The sequence below is a fragment of the Theropithecus gelada genome, chromosome 2 (genome assembly GCF_003255815.1).
Source record: "Theropithecus gelada isolate Dixy chromosome 2, Tgel_1.0, whole genome shotgun sequence".
Classification (NCBI taxonomy): domain Eukaryota; kingdom Metazoa; phylum Chordata; class Mammalia; order Primates; family Cercopithecidae; genus Theropithecus; species Theropithecus gelada.
This window is the reverse complement of record NC_037669.1, coordinates 186,745,474-186,771,088: the sequence shown is the minus strand read 5'-3', so window position 1 is coordinate 186,771,088 and position 25,615 is coordinate 186,745,474. Positions and strand designations below refer to the sequence as shown.

General features: G+C 39.2%; 1 protein-coding gene across 1 annotated transcript; it reads left to right on the top strand.

Moving 5' to 3' along the window:
* The first annotated feature begins 6,534 nt into the window (after window positions 1-6,534).
* On the top strand, window positions 6,535-23,927 carry CLDN1 (claudin 1). Its single transcript, XM_025377170.1, has 4 exons — window positions 6,535-7,510; window positions 16,462-16,626; window positions 19,548-19,632; window positions 21,358-23,927. Exons 1-4 carry the CDS (start codon window positions 7,288-7,290, stop codon window positions 21,518-21,520), a joined length of 636 nt encoding a protein of 211 aa, XP_025232955.1. The 5' UTR covers window positions 6,535-7,287; the 3' UTR covers window positions 21,521-23,927.
* Window positions 23,928-25,615: the final 1,688 nt, after the last annotated feature.

The window sequence follows — 25,615 nt, the reverse complement described above, 5'->3', positions numbered from 1 at the left end:
AAAAGGTTGAGCTTCTCCTTCATCTCTGAAATGGCTAAAACTGAGAGAGGGAATAAGAGTCATTCTTCCTATCCAATGCTCGTTCTCCTTTAGGAACACAAGTAATGTCTTGTCCTGTGTTGACTGGGTAAAATCCCCAGAAGCTTTTGAAATTGTCATGGCTCTTAGCTCAGAATAAATATGAAATCACATAAAGGTATAAATATTCACTTTCACCCGTCTCTGGTAGGTGCACTCATCTCTCTATCTGCAATGTCCCGCCTTTGGCATAGTTCAAAGCCTCCCACCAACTCATCTCTAAACTATTCAGCCTGTTCATTAAATTCACTTCTATCTCTTACTTCCGCCTCCCAAAAAAATGACAAATTTGCTCAAGTGTCTTCTGAAAATTCTGTGATTGCTCCTTATTGACCACTAATGTGATAAAGTCCACACTTAGCCTGGCATGCAAATCCTGTAAATTAAACTATTTATGTTGTGCGCTACCTATGCATATATTGCACCAAATGCCTACAGGGCCCAGAGAAGTAACATAAATGAACAAAGTAGAAATAGCAGATACTATGGAGAAATCAGAAACCATAGAGCTGCACAGTATTGCCATCTCTTTTGATTATTCTAAACAAAAGAGAATCTAGATTTTTAGGGAAATCTTTCAATTTTTCAAAGTTAAAAGCTAATTTAGTTTTTGGAAAATTACTGAGCACTTCAAACAAAATGCATATTCAGGTCAAACTTGAGATGCACCTCACTGGTTTGTAACACTGCTCTCTATTTATATGTATATATGTGTTTCTTAACCTAGAATGTTCTCTCCCTTATGTAGCTGGGAGTTTAGTTCAAATATTTTGTTCAGCATGATCAAGTCACAGTCAGCTTACCTACATTCTACTCCTTGGAAATGGAATCCTCACCCAGGTTCTCAAAGTACTGCTATCATTTATCAAACACTTTCCAAGTTCCAGATACAGGATTTAGTATTATCCATAAGTTACCTCAATCAATTTTATTTACTTCTCACAACACTGTGAGATACACATACTTATTTTCTTTTACAGATGGAGAAAATGAGGCATAGAAAGATTAATTAACTTGTCTAACATCATTTCTAATGGAGAGAGAAAGTAGTATCATATCCTAGATTCTGTCTTATCTCAAAGATCAAGGTATTAAAAATTAAGATCATTTTTGCATGTGTGACAAGTCTCACTCTGTCACCCAGGCTGGAGTGCAGTGGCATGATCACAGCTCACTATAGTCTCCATCTCTCGAGCCAAAGTGATTTTCCCACCTCAGCCTCCCAAGTTGCTGGGACTATAGGTGTATGCCACCCATGTCTAGCTACTTTTTTTAGTAGAAATGGACTCTCACTATGTTGCCCAGGCTGGTCTCGAGCTCCTGCGATCAAGCAATTCTCTCACCTTGGCCTCCCAAGCTGTTGGGTTTATAGGGATGAGCCACCACACCTGTCCAAAAAATTATGATCTTCATTGTATTGCTACTTATTTCTGCTTTGATATGTTCTCCACACAAAAAAACAAGGAAGATCTCCTTGAGAGTCAAAACTGTTTTCACTCACTACAGTGTTCCTAGCGCCTTGGATTATAATAAAGATGAGCGATTCTTCCTCTATCAGTTCATCCATCTATTCACTAATTCAATTAGTTACCCCGCACTTACTGAGTACTTCCTATTCACTCTGATATGACTCTGATTTGGAGGCTCGGTGAGGATGCAGTCTTTGGGTATCACTGTACTAGGTAGTTGTAACCTTGGAGAGTTACAAAGAAGGTAAACGATAAACATTTGCTTTGGGTGTAGGATAGCACACCACATAAGCTTTCTGGATCAAGAGTCAGAACAATTGAGTTTGGAGGCCAACCCTGCTTTTTGCCACCTGTGTAACTTAGCATAAACTACTTTACTTACTCACACCCCACTTTTCTCATCTGTATTGACAGTTATCTAATTCAGTGGCTTTTTTGAGCACTAAGTAAGTTTATACAAGTAAAGCCCTTAGAATCTAAATGATCAGTGAGTGTTAGTGAGTGTGATGATTGATTTTATGTGTCCACTTGGCTATGGCGTCCACATGTTAGCTTAACACCAGCCCAGATGTGGCTGTATTCTTTAGTTGTGATTAACATTTAAATCAGTAGACTGTGAATAAAATGGATTACCCTCTGTAATTTGATGGGCTTAATTCAATCAAGGAAATACTGAGGTTTCCCAGAAAAGCAGGAATTCTCCTGAAGACTAAAAAATTTCAGACTCTAGACTGCGAAATCAACTCCTATTCAAGTCTTCAGCCTGCTGGAACGCTCTATGAATGTTGAATTTGGCAGCTCCCACAATTGAATGAGCCAATTTCTTATAATAAATCTCTGTCTCTCCCTTTCTCTCTCTCTCTCTCTCCTCTCTCTCCACAAACACACAAATACACATATATAGTCTATTCGTTGGAGAACCCTCACTAATAAAGCTAGTGTTATAATAAAGAGATTTCAAGTAAATATTACCAATTTGACCTTGACCCTTGTTCAAATAAGTTGAATGTTTCTAGCATCTTTAAGATAAAAAAGATCTTCCCCGAATGACACAAGTAAAGGAATAAAAGGAATAGTCCTTCACTAATTTGTTTCAAAGTAACCTTTTATGACTGAAATAGAAGATTTTATGGCTAAAATGTCATCCCCTCCCAAATTCTCTGAAGAGATGGACCTGCTAGGCTAGGAGTTAAGCGGGGAACCTATGGGGGAAGTTTTATGTTCCATGAAAACAAGGGAGATACTTGATAATAAAAATACCAAACTGAGGTTTTGTTTGTTTTTCTCTCATTACCCTCTAAAGATTCTTGCAGGCCTATGAGAGTCATTTGACATCACATCGCCATTCTTCCTCTTGACCAACCCCTCCTCAGAAGAACCCTTCAGGCATTAGTCCTAACCAGGAAACCTATCCAGGGCTAGGAGGGAAAATGTTGCCAGGCTTGGAGAGGGGACCTAGAAATCTCATTTAAAGCTCATATCTATGCCATTGCTGCCTTTTCTTTTTCTGAACACAACATTGTGTCATCGTTCTAGAGAAACTGCATATCTTTTCACTATGATTTAACCATGACATTAAGTGAGATTGTAACCATTGAAGCATGAAAGAGTCCTTCTGAACAAACATGAGGATTATTTGCAAATGGCAGGATTAGAAACTAAATGTATCTGATCTGCTTGAAATAATAAGTACTGTTTCACGTATGCTTGCTATATCCCAGCTACTATTCTAAATAATGTATACGTATGAACTTGTTTAATGTTCATAACAGCACTAGGGTCTGAGCCATTCAAAAGAAGAAAAATTGTGAGTCACAAGAAGGATGTTATGCAAATTTCTCAAGGTTACTTTAAGTGGCAGAAACAGGATTCAAAAGGTTTGCGCTTTTGACCACTACCCCTCACTACCCTCTCAAAGACTCCAAGGAGTTTCCAAGGGCCATTTTAGAAGGTTGTGTCAGTCACACGGCAATGTATTTTTAGTAACCTGTATGTTTTAATACCAAAATTCATGTCAAATTTTTACAATATTCATACTCTGATCCTTTTCTCAAGACCTAAATAATTATACAGCAGATTGCTCACTTAGTAATGTGTTCATTGGTTCTGCTTTTACCACTTACGAAGCTCTGAAAAGTCAACATTAACATATACATAACACTAAGCAAAAAAATTTATATCCCAATGTCTTTCTTACTGTCATCATTAACCATTTCTGAGAGTCTGCCATGCTGCCTCTTAGAGGCTTGGTTCTTTGTCTACACTCTCTTCTGACACTCGTAGTCTTACCTTTGCTTCTATCTTTTCTGCATGTATCTCTTCTACTTATTACTGGTTCTCAAGATCATGGCGAAGCCCAAGCATCAGGCACACAAGCACATGGAATAAATCAGTAGGCTATTTGCTGTTTTTACACATATCTTCCTCCTCAACAGCAACAACTTTCTGCCACATGATTCTAAATCCCCAGGGTATAAATTCTCAGTGGGCTGCAACAGATATTGAGAAGAGACAGTCACAGAGTAAAATATCTTGCCACTGCCTGGAGCAAGAAACACATGATAAGTATGTCTAAGCTCTTCCAAAGAAGAAAAAAAATATTGTCCTCAATTGATTTGGGTCACACAGAGAAATACTATAGGAGAGCAGTTAAAGGCATGGACACCAGGGTCAAAACACAGAGAAATACTATAGGAGAGCAGTTAAAGGCATGGACACCAGGGTCGAATTATACAGTTTGGAATTCCAGCACTGTCATAGTCAATATGACTCTGGATAAGCAACCTGACCTCTCTGTGTCTGTTACCTGCAAGTAGAGATAACATATAAAACTCTGACCTCAACATTGATGAAAATATACAGCAACAAGTGCCAGCTGTCATTACTTAGAGTCATAAAGCTTCAGACCTGGGTGACTTTCAGAAATTAACCCCATAACTTTTATTGGTAGGGAAACTGAGGAAGAAAATAAGTAATTTGTCTGAGGGTACATAGCAGATTTTACTACTCAACAGGCTAGGACACTTACCATACCATTGCCAGCCTTTCTAGAGCCTTCTGGGTCTCAGTGCTGCCTTTAGTGTTTATGTTTCATATACGAAAGGCCAGTGTTTGTAAGCTGTTTTCCTGTTGAGTTGATAGATTTATCCTGAGCCATTATCTCACCTGTCATCTGCACTGAAGCCAGCAGCAGAAAACTAGACAGGATTAAGGCTGCCTAGAGATGGGCCTGAATCACAGTGAAGCAAACAGGATTCACCTCAGCCTCACAAACATGGTTGAGGGCAGTGAAGTAATCCGTCTCACACAGACCCGAAATACCAAACAAAAACACAGGACCCTGCTGACCACAGAACTCATCCCTCCAATTCCCTGCTAATTGTAGGTTGATAGAAACAAGGCCTAATGCAGATTAAAAGGGCCTGTGCACAAATACATTTACTGGACTCAGATAATGTCCTTTATTTGTCTATTTATTTATCAAGATGAGGTCTTGGTCTGTTGCCCCAGGCTGGAGTGCAGTGGCACGATGTCGACTCACTGCCACCTCTGCCTCCAGGGTTCAAGCGATTCTCCTGCCTCAGCCTCCCAAGTAGCTGGAATTACAGGTGCCCACCACGATGCCCGGCTAATTTTTATATTGTTAGTAGAGACGGGGTTCACCATGTTGGCCAGGCTGATCTCGAACTCCTGATCTCAAGTGATTCGCCTGCCTCAGCCTCCCAAAGTGCTGGGATTACAGGCGTGAGCCACTGCGCCTGGCCTGAGCCACCGTGCCTGGGTGTTTAATAACAGTTTGAATTCTTAAATGTTTGGAACAAAAAAAAGAAAATGAGACTATGTGATTCACATGGTACTGGTCTAGTCCTACAGCAAATTCTAGTGCCTTCTCTGATCAGGGAATTTTTACAAAATCAAATGTGATTGATACATCTTCATTCACACTGACAGGCACCCACAGAACATCCACCGAGACCTAGCAAGTAGTACTGACTGCAGGCCCAAACCCTGGGATACAACAGGGACATGGTCTTGCCCTAAACAGCTGATAGGAGAAAGACAGCATTCACTGTGTTAATCTTAGTCCAAATTAAATGTCTTCATCTAACTCCTGTTTTACATTCTTCAGTGCTTGTCCCCAAATCCTAGCACGGCCAAGTCCTTTAGTTGTAAGCCTACAGGAAAGGCATCCAGGGAGAGCCAGGTGGAAATGAAGGTGGTGGGGCTTGGCCTTTCCTCCCATTCCCTCCTTGAGCATTTGCACTTTTCCTTCTCTGTCACCCACTAGCAGTTGCCATGGTATATAAGAGTATATCTTGTTTTCTCCTTAATATGTTTATTTCTGCTTCCAAGGTGCTTCTGTGTTTACTAAAACCATAGAAGCTTCCCCTCCCACCACACTCGCACCACGCACAAAAAGCAGTGGGAAAACACTTCAATTATTCCTAACCACAGCAGCACTTCTGACTACAAAGAAAGAAGCTTTAGAGAAGCATAGAGGGAAACTACAGTCCCAGCGAGACGGAAACCGGAGAGGTGACATAGCCAGTCACAGCAAAAGCTGGAACCAGAGCCCAGACTTCCTCAACTCCAGCCCAATCCTTCTTCCACTGGGCAAACGCTGTTTACATGCCCTCACCTGTGACGAACAGCATGTGATAACTCACAAAATTAACACCTTTCAGGGAGAGCGGGGCACCGACCAGGTCTCTCTGATAATGAATTGCTGCCTAAGACATAACTGCTGTGGGGAGGAGGTTGGTGTTTGGCGGGGGAGGGCTAGGCTGCATTTTCGTAAGGACAATAATACATCAAAAAGGACAATCATAGATCAAAGGGGGTATTTTTGGGTCAACTTGATATGTAGTGGAAAGCAGATTGGGAGGGGAGCCAAGTACTGGATATGCTGTGTGTGTGTGTGTGTGTGTGTGTGTGTGTGTGTAAATCATGTTCCTCTCTGGGTCTGTTTCCCAGTTTGTAGAGTGTAAAGATCTCTCTCTTGCAGAGACAAGTGATGGAACGACCTTGACAGAAGGGAGCAGAGAGATGAAAGGAGAAGGGGGAGGAAGCCAAGTAAAGGAGAGAGAAATGTGTGTGATGGGGGAGGAGATGCGGAGTTGGGTGGAAATGCCTTTTAATAAGATATTAGGAAAAAGGTATTAAACCTAAAACTGCAGCTCTTGAGGGCTCATTTTTTCATCTTTATTTTTTGGATTTACAGGTACAGTGCATAGTAATTTTTGGAGAATTGGAGTGAATGAACGAAAAGCGTGAAACGCCTGACAGGAGCGGGAAGATCCACCAGAGAAAATGAGCAGGGACGCAGCTATAGTGCCTGGTCCTGCGGGATGGTCCCCACGCCGCCAGCCGCGTGTTCCCCCAACCCGGCGCTCCGGGCGCCCTCTCGGTGAGCCACCCTGAAACCGCCAGGGGGCGCTCCCCGGCTGCCAGGGCTGAGGCGGGCGGAGCTGCTTTAAATCGCGGCGCCCAGCGGTTTGGCGTCTCAGTTCCTGAGCCTGGGAGCAACCGCAGCTTCTAGTATCCAGACTCCAGCGCCGCCCCGGCCCCGGACCCCAAGCCGGACCCAGAGCTTCTCCAGCGGCAGCGCAGCGAGCAGGGCTCCCCGCTTTAACTTCCTCCGCGGGTCCCAGACACCTTCGGGAGCCCGCGTTGCGCACCTGCACACTCTCCGCCTTCTGCACCTGCCACCCCTGAGCCAGCGCGGGCGGCCGAGCGAGTCATGGCCAACGCGGGGCTGCAGCTTTTGGGCTTCATTCTCGCCTTCCTGGGATGGATCGGCGCCATCGTCAGCACTGCCCTGCCCCAGTGGAGGATTTACTCCTATGCCGGCGACAACATCGTGACCGCCCAGGCCATGTACGAAGGGCTGTGGATGTCCTGCGTGTCGCAGAGCACCGGGCAGATCCAGTGCAAAGTCTTTGACTCCTTGCTGAATCTGAGCAGTGAGTGCACCCCCACCTCCCAGCCGTCCAGAGGCCCCAGTCCCCCTGCAGCTCCCTTACCGTCTCATTCTGTCGTGTGATTCCATGGTTATCAGTCTTCAGTTGATCAAGTCTTCTGATCATGTGCTCTGTCGTAAGGAAATGAAGAGAATCCTGGTCTGAGAAAAGGGACGCCCAGGCATAAGCTCTAGTTTTGCCTAAAACTCCCTGGGTGACACTTCTCTGCCACTCTAGGTGTGGCTTCATCCTAAATTCCTATGCCGGGGGATCGAGATTGAGGGAGTGAAGGCTAAACTTGAACTTGAGCTCTGAGACCTCTCCTAGGCATTCTGAGATCTGGGGTAAATTGAGGATTGGTAGGGTTCAGACAAGAAAATGGGATGGCTTAAAAAGTTTGGAGCCTGGTAACTTCTCAAGTGTGCAAGCTTAAATAAATAATCCTCAAGTATCAGATATAATTTTTGTAACCTTTACTATGATTTTGCATAGTAAAATTTACATTCCTACTTGAAATGTCCCAAGTGTCTTCTGCTCATACTTGAGGATGATTCTTTTAATGTGTAAGATCTAGTTAGTGCAGGGAGGCCCCTTGCAAGACTCTTTGGAGAAGCCGCTTGAGATTCCCCCAAAGTTTGAAGTTTTACACCCAAGGTCTTCGGTGGAGGCTGATGGTGTAGTTCTATTTTGGAAAGAGAAGGTTGGTGGCAGGTGGGGGAAGGCTGACAACAAAGGTTCTAAATAACCTGCCCAACATAATACAAAGGGAAAAGTAAATGCACTGAAGGGAAATGCAGCAAAATAGTCATAGCTGATGAAATCAGAGGTCAGCTGGGAGTGGAAGGCAGTGAGAGAGAAAGAAGAGGTGGGTCTTCCTTAGGTTTCCATCTTCCACAAAGGAATTTCTGTGTAATGGATGTTCAGTGACCCCTTGTCACGTTGGAAAGGATTGTATAGAGAGACATATTTCTAAGGATGGTGGGAAGAAGGATAATCGGATAATTTTTTACTTTTTTTAACTAAAGGTTTTGAGTGCCTTGTCAGAAAAATCATTAAATTCCCGTTTACTTAGGTAATAATGATTCATGGCTGGAGTATCTTCCTTGAGAAATCACATTACTTGTCTTATATCATGTGTCTGTTATGCCCTTTAACTCACTTGAAGAAAAGGTCCCTTAGTCTTTGCCTAGATAAACGTGACTGCCCACTAGCCCCCATTGTGTGCTAAGGGTGGAAAGTGTTGGCATTGTTCAAGTTTACTTAACTTGTTTTGTCTACCTCCTATCAATGGACAACTTTTAATAGTGTATATCAAAAGCCATATAGTTTAGAGCTATTAAACCTGTTCCACATCTGTTTAAACACCTTGAATACCTGTGGCATTGGCTCAGTCAATGTGCATGGTCGTTTTGAGTGTTAGGATTTCAGCTTCTGAAGGTTCCCATGTTAGGACTTCTTTACACCAAAACCAATCTCTAAGTTTAGTAATTATGTGTTGCTCATTGCCCTCATGGGTTATATTTGTGCTTATAAAGTGAAAAATTAGGTAATAATTATTGAATTTCTCCATGGAAAGATAGATATATTTAAGGAAACGGTGTCAGGCATTTTAGGTAGCACGTTAAGGAATTGGCAGACAGAGGTTTCTAAGGACAATTCCAGAGAGGCCTCACTGTCAGTTTTGTTCCTCTGATCAAAATAGTTCCTGTCAACATCTTTAAATAGGTTTTCTTTTAACTTTCCTGAAATGACCAAATGAAATCAGATTGATCCATGTTGTAAAAACTCAAAGGGATCATCCTTACACACGCTAATGTGTTAAAATGTTTGACTTTGGTTAACGTAGTTATTACAGTTTTTAAAACTGTGGTGAAAGGACTAAATACCTATTCCCCCACATACACTTTAGAGATGGCTTCTTCGTTTTTTTTTTTAAACTCCAGATCAGAATCCACTTTTGTTTTACTTAAAGCCATAGTTTATCCAAGGTGTGGCTTACACCTTTCTCTCAAAACCCATTCTCAGAAGAGGGACCCTGGACTCACAGGTTTTCTCTTCTAACCTGCCATGACTCGCGGGATGCTTTTGGATGGAGTCCAGGAAACCTCACTCCATTTCTCTGCCTGAGCAGTGGTGTTTACGCCCACCAGCTGTAGAGATCTGGGATGGTGATTCACTGGCTGGTTTTGGGATAGTTTTGTTACATGTGGAGACGAAAAGGGTTATGTGTGTATATTTAAGCAGTATCCCTCATAAAAAAGCTGCATTTCATTAAGTGTGTTTAGGTGAAAAGCTTAGCTGTGGGTTTCCTGAAATTGTACCTTGCTGTCTTTCCCAGTAGAGAACACTTGTCTTCGAGCCCAGATGCAGGGCTTTGCCAAGGCTTTAGCACTGGAGGTATGAAAATCTCTTGTTTCCCTGGTTTATGTAGGGTAGGTTGTAAAAAGCATATGACCTTCATAAAGTAGCTGAAGGAATACAGTGTGCTAATAGTGTATACAGTAAATACAAAATGAGATACAGCAAGTCTTCTTCTTTTAGGTAGTTCTTGGCAAGCAGTTTATGAAAATGTAACTGAGGAACTTCCTGGGGGAAACAAATGTCACATTGTGTATTGTAGTTTTACAATGGCTGATACAATTTCCATTTCATCCAAAGTATGAGATTTTATTGACCCTGGGCATTCTTGTAGCTGAAAGTTGGAATATACAAAAAATGCCAGATACAGTTGCAGTAGGCGTTTCTGGAGTCACCTGTACCTCTTGCTTGTTTTCATCTAATTCTCAAACTTTTAGGAAGCTAGCACCAATTTTATGTGCTTGGTTAATTGTTTCTTCTTAGTTGACTTTAATAGCTAGAGCTGTCCAAAGACTGGGTTGCTGTAGGAGGCTGCATGGTGGGAGGTGTGCAAGCAGAGAATAAATAAGCATTTTGAAGGAATGTTGTAGGGAAGATCCAAGCACCAGACAAATGGGAGGTTAGGCTAGACTCTCTCTCAATCTCAGCGAACACTGAGATTCTGTAATTTGTTTATAAGCTCCTCTAGCCTGTTTAACTTGCTTTGCATGAATCCACATGTGTGTAGGTGTGCTTAATGAGTATTGGTGGCTGTGAGGTTTCCCAGCACTCTCACCATGATGTCAGGCTCAATCAGAGAAACAAAATCACTGACTTGGACAGTCTTTGAAGCCTGAGTGGAGAGGAGGGCACCTATTTATGCTTCTCCAGACGCTTTATGCCTGCTGAACCGAGGGTACTCGAAGAACCACTGGTGTTCAGGTATACTTCATAAATCAGTTCTGACTCTTAGAATAATGGAAGTTGAAACAAAAATCCAGGCTTGAGATCAGAAGTTCTCTATTCTTACTGTGGTTTGGCATTAAATAGCCAGGTGTATAATGGTGAACCACGTGATCTCCCTGGTTTCAAGTAGTTACCCCACTTATAAAATAGGGCAGAGTGGGAGGAATGGGGAGATGAATCTATGATTCATTTATCCATTCAACAGATGCAAGCCAGGCCCTATTCTTGCAGCTAAGGATGGTGCAGCTAAGATGAGTTCTAAGATGTCTTCCAGTGCCAGCATTCTTTGTTATTACTTCAGTGATTGAAGAGGAAGAGGCAAGTCACATAGCTTAGGTTTCCTTAATTGGAGTGATTAAGGAAGTATAGTGGAGGTAATATAGAAGCATCAACTTAATTCTGAGAAAATTTCTCGAAGAAACACACAAACGAGAAAGGTAGCAAAACTTCTGAGGACATCCTGAAAAGTGGTACATCCTGCCTCATCCAGGATCATTTTCACCCCTGATTTTGCTGATGTTCTGAGGTCACATCTGGTGACCACCACCTCACGCACCAATAAGCGGGAAATGCTAACGATTAGGACTTTTATGAAACGTTGAACTTCAGTAAGTGCAAAAGATTTAATATGGAAAAAAAGCCAGAGGAGTACACTTCTGTGACGGTCTGTGTTGAGCTCACTTAATTGCAGGGGAGAAGAAAGTATAGTATTTTTGTTCTAGTCACCCAATCATCAGTTCATTTATTCACTTAATACTAATTAAGCAACTATAGATGCAAAGAGAGACGATGTGGGAATGAGGTAGAATTGGAATCTGCAGTCAACATTTGAACAACACAGGTTTGAACGGCAAGGGTTCACTTATAGGTGAATTTCTTTCAACCGATACCGATCAAGAATACAGTATCTGAGGGTTCAAAGCCTGCATGTAGGGAGGGTTGACTTTTTGTATACAAGGCTTCCACAGGATCAACTGTAGGACTTGAGCATGTGCAGATTTAGTAACCTGTGGGTGGTCCTGGAACCAATCACCCTTGTATACCAAGAGATGACTGTATTTTGTTTATGATATATAGAACCTAAGGTAATATGGCTAGAAAATAGCATAAACAATGTCTGGTATTGACAGTAGATTCTACTGCTTGTATAGCAAGACTTTAAAGCTTTAGAAAAATTCCATATATGTCTTTCTAGACATTTGTTGATTAACCTAACTGTAGCAGATCAGTAACTTCCAACTCACTTCTTGTCTCATAAGTAGAGATCTTCATATTTACTTTTAATTATACTTTTAGGTTGAAAATGATGAGAACTCCTTAGGGGGTCTTTAATCTCAAGATTATCAGTCTAGCTAAATATAATTAAAAGACTGCCTTCTCTGTTTACTGTTGAATAATGATGAGAAAAAATAGTGTAATCTTTTTAATGTTTGTTAACCAGGTTCTCCATAGACAACTTTAGTCATTGGTCATAATATTGCAGAGTTAGCTGCAAATTTAAGAGGCAAGAAAAGGAATGTATTTGTTCATAGGTTTGTTCTAATCAAACCAATTCAAAGTTAATATTGCAAGGCTATACTGCATCTATCTCATCCAAAATGTTGTTTTATAGCTTTCAAACATCCCTCTTAACTTCTCTGCTCTGCCACTCATCATTCCATTAGGGAAAAACAAAACAAAACTTCAGCTTTGAAGCTCGTTAGACGCATACTTTAAAAAATAGATCAAACTAAGCAAAAAGTACAATTTGTATTATCTGCATGACTTTCTAGTTTTTAGTGACCTAAGCTAAGTCTGGCTTTTTGTAGCAAGATTTTAGCATACCAGGCTCTCAGGGGAGGTGTTTCTCAGCATTATTTCAAAAATTAAGCTACACAAAAGGGAATAAGTATTTTTACCTATCATATTGGTACAGTTTTTAAAGCATAAAGACATGTTCTAATTTAAATTTATTGAAATTTGATAAATCCATGTGACTTTTCCAGTACTGTGCTTGGTGCTTTAGATGGAAATAGGAATAAATATCTGATTCAAATCATCCAGGAGTTCACAATTACATACTTTACAACTCTGATTTAAAACACTTCTATGATGTGAAGGTATTCATCTGGTTCCAGCTTAGAACTGTGCAATTTAGATTTGATCTGCACATAAAACACTTGTAACTTGTAACACAATAGTTGCTTCACTTTGACTTGTAATCTATGATTACCTATGCCTTGCTTGTGAGTTTTCATGCTGTTTTAATTCTCAGCTTTTTGTGCGTGACTGCATGTGTATATTATTTTTGCATTTTCCTCACATATCACTATACTTAAGAATTTATCCAAATGTCTCCAATGAAGTAAAGTAAGATTTTGGGTTTGATGCAAATCTAATATTGGAACATACAAATAAATTTTATAAGTCAATGGTTGACAGGATGTAAGTGAAAATATTACTTTGCAAAATGACATTTTAAAAAACAAAACAGGATCTCATTTCTATGGTTTATGCAATTTTTAAATACTGTGTTTTCCATTCTCTCCATTACTTTTTGTGTATTATGCAAATAATATATTATTCTATAGAGAAAGGAAACCTGGTAGGTTTATTAGCAATCACAGAACAGAATATTAGTCCCCAGCCCCTTGGAAAGAACACTTTGTAGATGAAGTGGCAAGATAGATTTGACATGCATCAAATGTGTTTTCTTTGAGAACTTAATGGGCAAAAACTTAGAGATTAAAAATGTGAATATTAGATATTCCAGGTGGGTGCAGTAAGGGTCCTGGAGTAGTTTATGCACATGTGTTCCTTGCCTGGGAGATCAGTAGTTTTACACAGTCTGACTCATGAGATTGATGCCCGGTTAGACTTCTCTTGAAGACTACCCTGTGATCTAAGTGCTCAGACCTGCTGGACGAGTGACCTTCTGTTTTTACTTGAAGAAAAGATCAGTGTGATTATTATATAAACTGGGTCCAGTTTGCAGCCCCACAACTTCAACAAAGAGAAAAACTTGGAGCAAGATCAGAAAAAACACCGAAAATGATTAATAAAAGGTTGAAAAAGAGTATTTATGAAAAAATAAAATGGAGGAGGCTGTGAAATATAAGATGCTGGATGCTGGAAGAGCTATCATAGAAATAATATTTACTGATTGTGTGATCTCTATACTGACAGTAAAAATCATGTCGCCCCTTTCTCAAGACAATCATATGACTTCTGATTACACTTAGAATAGAATCCAAACTTCTTACCCTAATTTGCAAAGCTCTGCATGACATATGCCTTCTGCCCACCTTGCTAAACTTCGTTTTACTTTACACATCCTATCATCCTACATTAGGGTGACCAGCTCTCCCCATTTGTCCAGGACTGAGGACCTTCTAAGGATGTAAGACTTTCAACTTTAGAGCTAGGATTGTTCCAGGCAAACTGAGATATGTGGTTTCCCTATCCTCCAGACATGGATCATCTTTGTTACTTTCAGCATCTCCTCTTCCAGCATATCTCTGCCTGAAATATTTTCCTTCCACGTGTAATCTTAGGATCACATCTGGAATCTGTGTTACGTATGGGTTATTTCATTTGTTATTTTCCGATAATGATAGCCTTTGCAAAAACCATCCCTCAGAAAGAGGAAATACCTTAGCCATGGAGTCCTTGGTACTTTCCTCTTCATACCACAGTACGGCTTGTGATTCCAAGCAAACGGTTGTGTAATAACCTTACAAGCAGCTTCAGTTCCTTCCTGATAAATCTGTGGTCCATGGAACATGTGTTTTGATCCAGCAGTCCCTCTGCCACCTGGAGTCTTGATATAGGTGTGTGGGTCAGTGTGCATGTGCGCCCATACATGCTTATGAGGAGGTCAGTGTGTGAGGGGAATCAGGAAGTCTCTTTTTTATTTTTAAATGAAATTAAGTAAAACTTTACCTTGGCTTCCAAAATCTCTCTCAAATACTGTAAACAATACCTTTGATACTTCTAGAAAGAGATTATGGCCAGGCGCAGTGGCTCATGCTGGTCATCCCAGAACTTTGGGAGGCCGGGGTCGGTGGACCACCTGACCTCAGGAGGTCGAGACCATCCTGGACAACATGGTGAAACCCATCTCTACTGAAATACCAAAAAAAAAAAAAAAAAAATAGCCTGGCATGGTGGCTCCTGCCTGTAGTCCCAGCTACTCAGAGGCTGTGGGATGAGAATCACTTGAGCCCCGGAGGCAGAGTTTGCAGTGAGCTGAGATTGCACCACTGCACTCCAGCCTGGGTAACAGAGCGAGACCCTGTCTCAAAAAAAGGAAAAAAAGAAAAAGAAAGATATTACTATAATTTTATCATAGATTGTCTGGTTATAGCAAAGATGGATAATCAGTAAATCAAGATTTAATGAAGTTTTAGAAATATTTAGCTTCAGTTATGATTGGTAACCTAAGTTCTCAATCTTGATGATATTAAGGCTAAGCCTAGGCCTAATTAGACATTGAGATACAAAACCTTTCCAACATCTCAGTCAAAGACCATCAAGGAGTCAATTGTTCCAATCCACTGGATAAAGATATAATTTACATTTTATTTATATAATTGAAATATTATTCCAAATAATAAGTTTCTTGCTCAAGATAGCATAGTTCGTTAAAGCTGAAAAATACTTATATATGCAAAAAGTACTTGTCACATATTATCACTGTCAACGATATAGTGATCTTTAATTAAAAGAGGACATAAATCTAGAATTTAAACAAAATCTTCTAACCAGCACAGTTTCAGTTCATATTTAAAAGTCCGTGCCTTTATGCCACAATGAATCAAGCTTTTACTCTTTAAGAAACATATTGATAATCTCTCAAACTTGACCCTGTTTATTTGCTCATGAGTTAGTGCACCAAAAATAATAATGGGGAATGAGAAAAAAATGGAATCCTGAGAAACACTACATTGAATTATTGCGTGTGTTATTTTACAAAATCACAGCTTAAATAGCTTTAAAAACTGGTGATGTCTTTGAATAAGAATCTACTACTATGTTTCAAGGTAACATCTCAAAGGTTATTTTGTTTTGTTTTAAGAAAATGACTTCTATATTCTCCCCTACTCCTCCTATTCACATCACTGGAGATACGAATATTGCTTATCCAGCCATGATAATCTATAAAACATTTATTTTTTATCCTCCAATTCACCCAGTTTTTCTGAAGCTTGCTGATTGGGGTGTAAAGCTGGTAACTAATATCAAAGATAAACTGAAAACCATTTTGATTACAAATAGTTAACATCCAGGATCATATATATGATTGCTACTTAAAATTAAAATTATCTTAGCAAGGATTAAAATCCCTTAGTAAAAAATAAATATGTATTAGTTCAGCTAACCCTATTCAATTAGATCATTAATTATTTTTCCAGTTGATTTTGAATTTAATGTTGAAAACATAAAATCTTGGAGTGGAGGGATCTCTTTTTCATCATCCAGTCCAGCATTTGTTTTTCTGGAGAAGATAGTGTATGTTGGGTTACCAGTGGAAATACCAGTATGACTGGCGTCTCTAGATTCCTAGTCCAGTTTTCTCTTTTCCATACAACAGTGACATATACTTGGTCTTCTTCCATTTTTCTCTTGTTGGTCCAAGCATATTTCACATGTTTTAAAATGTTTTCTGCCAGGCACATTGCAAGCAACCCGTGCCTTGATGGTGGTTGGCATCCTCCTGGGAGTGATAGCAATCTTTGTGGCCACCGTTGGCATGAAGTGTATGAAGTGCTTGGAAGACGATGAGGTACAGAAGATGAGGATGGCTGTCATTGGGGGCGTGATATTTCTACTTGCAGGTAATAGAGGCTGTGCCTTGCTTTCACCTTACTAATCTGTTCCTAGTATGATTTGAAATCTATTACGTTGGATTCATTACACTTGATTTCAGTCTCTAAGGCAAACTGCAAACATAGACCAGAAGTCCAGTTGACTTTCATGTTCTCAAACACGAACCAAATGAAAATTTGAGAGCTCTGCTCACATCTGACAGGTCTGTTGGTTGAAGTTTCAAGTGGCAACTGGTTTGTTAGAACCAGTCTCTTACAGTGAAGAAAGTTGTTCACTATTTAGCAAATGCTAAAGAGGAAGTTCATGTAATTCAGAAAATTCCTATGTTGTCTCCACAGATTCTATGTGGAAAAGATGGGGAATAGTGAGAGAAAACACAAGAAAATATGTGAACCCTTCAGGTCTGTGAGGGATGGAAGGATTGAGTTTATTGGAGAAAAATCAGGATAGCATTCCAGCTGGGCAGATCGAATTCAAGAATAAACAGGGTGTACCCATAGACCAATGAAAAGAAAGGCCAACTGGAGTAGAGGTGGCCTGTTGGAATGGTCAGTTTAAGGCAGGAAAAAAAAAATACAGAAATACTTTTAAATTTTTTTGGTAAAATAATGATATTATATTTTCCATTGAAAATAAATATGTGTTTTTTAGGCCAGGTATGGTGGTTCATGCCTGTAATCCCAGCACTTTCGGAGGCTGAGGAGGGCGTATCACCTGAGGTCGGAAGTTCGAGACCAGCCTGGCCAACATGGTGAAACCCCATCTCTACTAAAAATACAAAAATTAGCTGGGTGTGGTGTTGCACGCCTGCAATTCCATATACTCCAGAGGCTGAGGCATGAGAATCACCTCAACTAGGGAGCCAAGATCGCGCCACTGCACTCCAGCCTCAGCAACAAAAGACTCTGTCTCCAAAAAAAAAAAAAAAGGAAGGAAAATATCTGTTTTTTAAATCAAGTGTTGATTGATAAGTTACATTATGTGTCATTTCAGAAAATCAAAGTCAGAAAACATGGACAGCATTATTTCAAAGCTTTATAATAATGCTTATTTAAAAAATTATAGTGTATGTATATTATGTATGTGTATATATACATATATATAATCTGTGTGTGTGTATATGTTTTTTATATCTGTACACTGTATTATATATATAATCTCTGTATATATTATACAGCTATCATAGATTACTATATATTCTCTATATTAGGTATTATATGCATATATTATATATGTAGTATATTATAGTATATTTTTTTAAATAACAGATATAATTAGTGATATAAATCTACTAATAGGAAAAACTAGAATAGACTTTATTTTCTTGTTTTATTTTTGACAGAAGACTTGTAGGGGCTTTTGCTCCAGTATAATATATCAGTTTAACCAGTAATTGAGGAAGAGTATCTGTGGCTTTGCTAAAGATATGGTCAGTTTAAAATGACCAGTCTCTCAGTTTACCCAAATACAAATTGTCTCCTGTCCGAAAAGGCATGGATAGTGTTTTATTCCCAATAATTTAATCTTATATCAAAGGCTGTGAATAGTAATCTTTGTGGCCATCGTTGGCATGAAGTGTATGAAGTGCTTAGAAGATGATGAGGATGGAATGCATTGCATTCTTCTTTTGCCTGCCTTCTTGTAACTCCCGCAGGTGACTGCATCACTCCTATTCCAGTTTCAGGGACTTCTCTTAGGAGTAAGGGTCACAAGTTCAAGACCATTCACATGGTCTATTTGAGCAGCCAAAAGCAATAGTGTTTTCTGTCATGTCTAGAGGCAATTACACTGGACTATGTTTTTGGTTGGGGAGAGAGAGTAGCATAGAAACGTCTAATCTGTCTATATTGATTAATGCTTAAAATTACTATAAGAAAGTTATTTAACTTTTCTGATAAGAAAAAATGAGGTATTTTATAAATCTTATAAATGATTAAGGGAATGATTTTGACTAAATTATGTATCTGCTATCATTGAATATAAAATGCCATGGGAAATTGAGATTGGGTTGCATAAATTGATCTGATGTGGCACCCTCAACAAATCTCAGATCAATCTATACCTGTGCCAGGTATTCCCTTGGCCAATGGGGCAGTAGTAATGCAGGTATTCTGGTCCATTCTGAGACATGTCCTAATCTCACTGCTGTCTAGCTGCTTGCATTCCTTTTGATTCTACAGAAATGTAAATTTTGAGTTTGATCAAGAACATAGAAGAGTTTTCATCTTCCCCTTTTGCAAGTAATTCCATCTGTACTAATAATGACAATAGTTTCATCAAATGTAGTTTAGTACCCTAATATATAACAGTATATTTAAAAGAGATTATGTACAACATACACCTGACTAATTGTTTCCAAAAAAGCATTATTTGTGCCAAGATGTCATAAAAAGTATAAATTTTGTCTAACTCCCACCTAGTATTTTTTATATTTTAATAGGTACTCAGAATAAATCATATCTGGACTTCTTTTTTTTTTTTTTTTTTTTTTTGAGACGGAGTCTCGCTGTGTCTCCCAGGCTGGAGTGCAGTGGCCGGATCTCGGCTCACTGCAAGCTCCGCCTCCCGGGTTCACGCCATTCTCCTGCCTCAGCCTCCCAAGTAGCTGAGACTACAGGCGTCCGCCACCACGCCCGGCTAGTTTTTTGTACTTTTAGTAGAGACGGGGTTTCACCATGTTAGCCAGGATAGTCTTGATCTCCTGACCTCGTGATCCACCCGCCTCGGCCTCCCAAAGTGCTGGGATTACAGGCTTGAGCCACCGCGCCCGGCCCATATCTGGACTTCTAATCTCCCTAATACCAAAATAAAAATGTCAACACTGTTGATGAGATTTAATTCTTGCAAAATATGTTTTGGTTTAACAGCTTGTGTATTTAGGCTCAGTGTTCCATGGTGATTAACAGTCTTTTGTTCTGAATTTCTGTAGGTCTGGCTATTTTAGTTGCCACAGCATGGTATGGCAATAGGATTGTTCAAGAATTCTATGACCCCATGACCCCAGTCAATGCCAGGTAATGCTATTCATGCGTAAAATAGTTTGTTTTCTGAGAAAATACCCTTTTTATGTTCTACAAAGTCCTTCTAGTGCCATCATTTCCCAGATTTGCTTTCAAGAATTTTATGTCAAACCTACAAACAATTTAAATGATCTGTGACTTATGTTAAAATGAGTTTGATAATTGCTTTAACAGCCTGAATTGATGACAAAATACCTTCCAAAGTAGAACAGTTTCAAGTCCTAAACTTTTCAACTGTATACTGGACTCTTTTTTTTTCCCCTTTTTTCAGGTATTAATAAAGATGTTAATATACTTGAAATTTCCTTTTTGAAGTGTATTCTGATGTTTACAGCACCTACTGTATGATTATTTGTAACTAATGCACAATTTATGATTGATTGAGAAAAATTGTACTACTCTAGGGCTTAATGAATAATACTTCATTCCCAACAGTTCATTTTTACACATAAAGCTATGATATATGTTTTTAGTATGTTCAGACACCACCTTGAAATTTTTTGTTCTTTCACAATTATAAAATTGGCTTTAAAAAGGTCATCTTTCTTAATACTGCAAGTTGTGCAAGTCGAGCTGATTCTTAGCTCTCATGTGACAACATTCTTTAATCAGAGACGAGGCTCTTCATCTCACTGTCTTCACATCTTTAATGCCTAATAACTACATTCAGTCAGGATGTTAAAATATAATTATTGTTTGTTGAGTGCTTGGATGAATGGATGAAAAACCTCAGTGTTCGGAGAGATAAGATGTGTTTTTCTTTTTATATAATCACCCACATATGGGAGAACACATACTCCAATGGTTGTGTTGGAGCCCATCCCATAAGATTTACAATGTAAGAACAGAAACTGCTAGAGGTCAGTAGTCTAAAATTTCACCAAGGTCATAATACCAGTAATGCACAGGAAAGCACTTTATAAATTGCCAGTCATTTTGCAATTATTATTTACATGATTGCATGTGATCCTAAAAGCAGTCTATTGAGGCACGTGGGATTATCCTGCTTTGAGAGGAGGAGAAACTGAGGCTGAGAGGTGAAGTTGCTCTCCCCGAATTGCAGCAGTTGAGAGTTGGCATCAGGATTCAGACTTGGCCTTATAACTAATAGAACCAACCCTTCTCTACTCTTCCATACTGTCCATAATCACTCACAGATACCCCACCCTAAGTGTCTGCTTTAATACATCTGCCTGGATCAGCTTAATCCAGAATGGTTCATGGGCTGCTTAGAACTTTTCTTTACAAAACCATAAAATTTGGATTTTAGATTACATAGGTGCCTGGGATCAATAGATCATCTGTTCAAAACTCTGATTATCTCCATTATGCTCTATCAGTTTCTTTATAGAATATGATTACTACTTAGTGATATAGCTTCCTTTGCTAAGTTTCAGCCTAGGAACCATGATCCAAACCCTACTTCTAAAACACATAAACATGCTTTACAAGTATCCTACATATGGAAAAGTCTTTGGAATTATTTGTGTACTGGCATTACATGTGTTATTTCCTGACCTACTATTGCAAATTGTCAACAATTGCAATATAAACATTCTTTTGTGTATATGTTCACAAATCTTAAAGTACTTCCCAAGGGATATTGAGGGATTATTTTCAATGAAAAAAGTATAATGAGTATTGATTTTTTTCCTTTATTGTATTAGAAAAGTTGCCAATAATTCACTGATTAACAAGCACGTGGGTTTTTCCTTTTAGGTACGAATTTGGTCAGGCTCTCTTCACTGGCTGGGCTGCTGCTTCTCTCTGCCTTCTGGGAGGTGCCCTACTTTGCTGTTCCTGTCCTCGAAAAACAACTTCATACCCAACACCACGGCCCTATCCAAAACCTGCACCTTCCAGTGGGAAAGACTACGTGTGACACAGAGGCAAAAGGAGACAATCATGTTGGAACAAACTGAAAATGGACATTGAGATACTATCATTAACATTAGGACCTTAGACTTTTGAGTATTGCAATCTGAAGTATGGTATTACAAAACAAAAAGAAACCCATGTGTTAAAAATACCTATTGCTAAACATGGCTTAGTCTTATTTTATCTTCTTTCCTCAATACAGGAGGGAAGATTTTTCCATTTGTATTACTGCTTCCCATTGAGTAATCATACTCAAATGGGGGAAGGGGGTGCTCTTAAATATATATAGATGTGTATATATACATGTTTTTCTATTAAAAATAGACAGTAAAATACTCTTCTCATTATGTTGATACTAGCATACTTAAAATATCTCTAAAAATAGGTAAATGTATTTAATTCCATATTGATGAAAATGTTCATTGGTATATTTTTCTTTTTTGTTTATGTATACATATATAATAGTCAAATATCATTTACTCTTCTTCATTAGCTTTTAGTGTCTTTGCCATAAGACCTAGTCTAATCTACCAAGAATGAATTCTTTCAATTCTTCATGCGTGCCCTTTTCATATACTTATTTTATTTTTTACCATAATCTTATAGCACCTGCATCGTTATTAAGCCCTTATTTGTTTTGTGTTTCATTGGTCTCTATCTCCTGAAGCTAACACATTTCATAGTCTACATTTTAGTTTCTAAAGCCAGTAAGAATTTATTACAAATCAGAACTTTGGAGGCAAATCTTTCTGCATGACCAAAGTGATAAATTCCTGTTGACCTTCCCACACAGTCCTCGTACTCTGACCCATAGCATTCTTGTTTGCTTTGAAAATATTTGTCCAATTGAGTAGCTGCATGCTGTTCACCCAGGTGTTGTAACACAGTTTTATTGATTGAATTATGAAGCTACTTATTCATACTTATATATCCCACCTAAACTACCTTTTTGTTCCCCTTCCTTAATTGTATTGTTTTCCCACATGTAATTATCATGTAGTTTATATCTTCCTAATAAGGTGTGGTCTGTTTGTCTGAACAAAATGCTAGACTTTCTGGAGTGATAAGCTGGTGACAAATATTCTCTCTGCAGCTATAAGCAAGTCACTTAATCTTTCTACCACTTTTTTCTATCTGCCAAATTGAGATAATGATTTAACCAGTTAGAAGAGGTAGTGTGAATATTAGTTTATATTACTCTCATTCTTTGAACATGAACTATGCCTATGTAGTGTTTTTCTTTGCTCAGTTGGTTGTTTAGAAGTCACTGAACAAAACCTACACACACACCTTCATGTGGTTCAGTACCTTCCTCTCTCTATCAGTCTATTTCCATTCTTTCAGCTGTGTCTGACATGTTGTTTGTGCTCTGTGCCATTTTAACAACTGCTCTTACTTTTCCAGTCTGTACAGAATGCTATTTCACTCGAGCAAGATGATGTAATGGAAAGGGTGTTGGCACTGGTGTCTGGAGACCTGGATTTGAGTCTTCGTGCTATCAATCACTGTCTGTGTTTGAGCAAGGCATTTGGCTGCTGTATGCTTATTGCTTCATCTGTAAGAGGTGGTTTGTAATTCCTGATCTGCCCGCCTCACAGTGATGTTGTGGGGATCCAGTGAGATAGAATACATGTAAGTGTGGTTTTGTAATTTAAAAAGTGCTACACTAAGGGAAAGAATTGAGGAATTAACTGCATACATGTTGGTGTTGCTTTTCAAATGTTTGAAAAGAAAAAAAAAATTAAGAAATGGGTTTCTTGCCTTAACCAGTCTCTCAAGTGATGAGACAGTGAAGTAAAATTAAGTGCACTAAACCAATAAGATTCTAAGGAAGTTTTATCTTCTGCAGTGAGGATGGCCCAATGCTTTTCGTGGCTGAGCAGATGTAATGGGAAGAAATAAAAGCCTAAGTGTTGGTAAATCCAACAGCAAGGGAGATTTTTGAATCATAATAACTCATAAGGTGCTATCTGTTAAGTGATGCCCTCAGAGCTCTTGCTGTTAGCTGGCAGCTGACGCTGCTAGGATGGCACTTCACAATAAACTACACAAGGAAAGTCAGCCACCGTGTCTTACGAGGAATTGGACCTAATACATTTTAGTGTGCCTTCCAAACCTGAGAATATATGCTTTTGGAAGTTAAAATTTAAATGGCTTTTGCCACATACATAGATCTTCATGATGTGTGAGTGTAATTCCATGTGGATATCAGTTACTAAATATTACAAAAAAATTTTATGGCCCAAAATGACCAAAAAAATTGTTATAATAGAATTCATCCAATTTTGATATTTTTATATTCTTCTACCACACCTGGAAACAGACCAATAGATATTTTCGGGTTTTATAATGGGAATTTGTATAAAGCATTACTCTTTTTCAATAAATTGTTTTTTAATTTAAAAAAAGGATTATTGGCTTGTTTTCTAATCATTTATTGTAAGATTGCCATTCTTGGTAGAGGAGGTGGCTCGGGATCTGACTCACCATGTTCCTGGGAAAGAACTATGATGCCTCTGGCCCATCTATCAAATTTGAGTGGTTCCACCCACTAGAATGCTCTATTTCTCTCAAATTGAGTTCCTCATCAAGGGTGGTAATAGAAGAGGATGCCAGGAGATGTTACTTAATACTTTTTCTCATCTATAAAAAGGGGACATATAATAATAAATGATAAATGATAAGATATGAAGATATTTTGTGAACTGTAAAGCACTGTGCAAACTGAAGTGGCTTTGGTCCTCACAAAGGTGGAAGAGTGAAAGACAGCCATTGGAAACCCATTGTTGTCTCTGTAATGATGATGATCAAAACTACCCCTTAAGGATATGCTGGAACTCATTCACTCATTATCTTAAAGTATCAATAACTGACACAACCTTAATGTGTGGCCTGTTCCTGGACAATGTTCATGTTGAGACCAGACTTGTAAGTAAAGGCTTGCAGCTCTAATGTGGAGTCTTAGACATCAGCATGAAGGGTGAGGTGCAAAGATCATTGCCAGTCAGTTTAACTTGAATTCTCCTTAAATTAAGCAGATGCATCAGAATTCTCACTCTGTTTCTACAGAATTTGAATATCTGAAGACAGGCCGGGCGCGGTGGCTCAAGCCTGTAATCCCAGCACTTTGGGAGGCTGAGACGGGCAGATCACGAGGTCAGGAGATCAAGACCATCCTGGCTAACACAGTGAAACCCCATCTCTACTAAAAAATACAAAAAATCAGCCGGGCGAGGTGGCGGGCGCCTGTAGTCCCAGCTACTCGGGAGGCTGAGGCAGGAGAATGGCGTGAACCCGGGAAGCGGAGCTTGCAGTGAACTGAGATCCGGCCACTGCACTCCAGCCTGGGCGACAGAGCGAGACTCCGTATCAGATAAATAAATAAATAAATAAATAAATATCTGAAGATAAGGCCAAGGTCAGCGGAAGTTTGAAAGGCAATAAAATACCTTGGTGCTCCTGAAAAGAACTAAAGGAAAGCTTGGATTGTGAATCATACCAAGTAGGCGCTCATCCTTATCTGAATGCCATGGTTCTTCAAGCTTTTCCTCCTCTTGTTTAGCACTTTCTATATTTGCCCAGATCAAGGGAAAACTTCACTTTGTCCCCATATTCCCACCTTTTTCAGCCTGTCATTATTTCTAGTATGATCTGGTTGTGTACATTTCCTTCAGTTTACATGTGGCTCAGGAGTAACATCTCTGAATTTCCTTCTTTCCTCATTTCCCACAAACCCCACGATCCCCAGCCTACCCTAAAACCTCTTCATTTAGCTGGTACCATGCAACTTTGATAGAAGTCATCGCAGCTTCTAGGGTTATGTGGGGATGGCTTGTTGAGTCCTGAAAATAGGCAATCAGAGAGTTTCTCAATGCTGAACCTCTGGAGATCGCTTGGCAGTTTGCACACTCCACTTCTACTGATAAGTTTTCCAATATGGTCATTATCAGCAATTGAAAACTAGATATGAATTTATTTAATTAATATTTACTGAATACCTATCACAGGGTCAGCCTCATTAAATGCAGGCAGGGTAAAGTAGCTATAAGACCTTGTCCTGGTCTGAAGCAATATAAAGGATATTGGGTGGAAAGAGAAG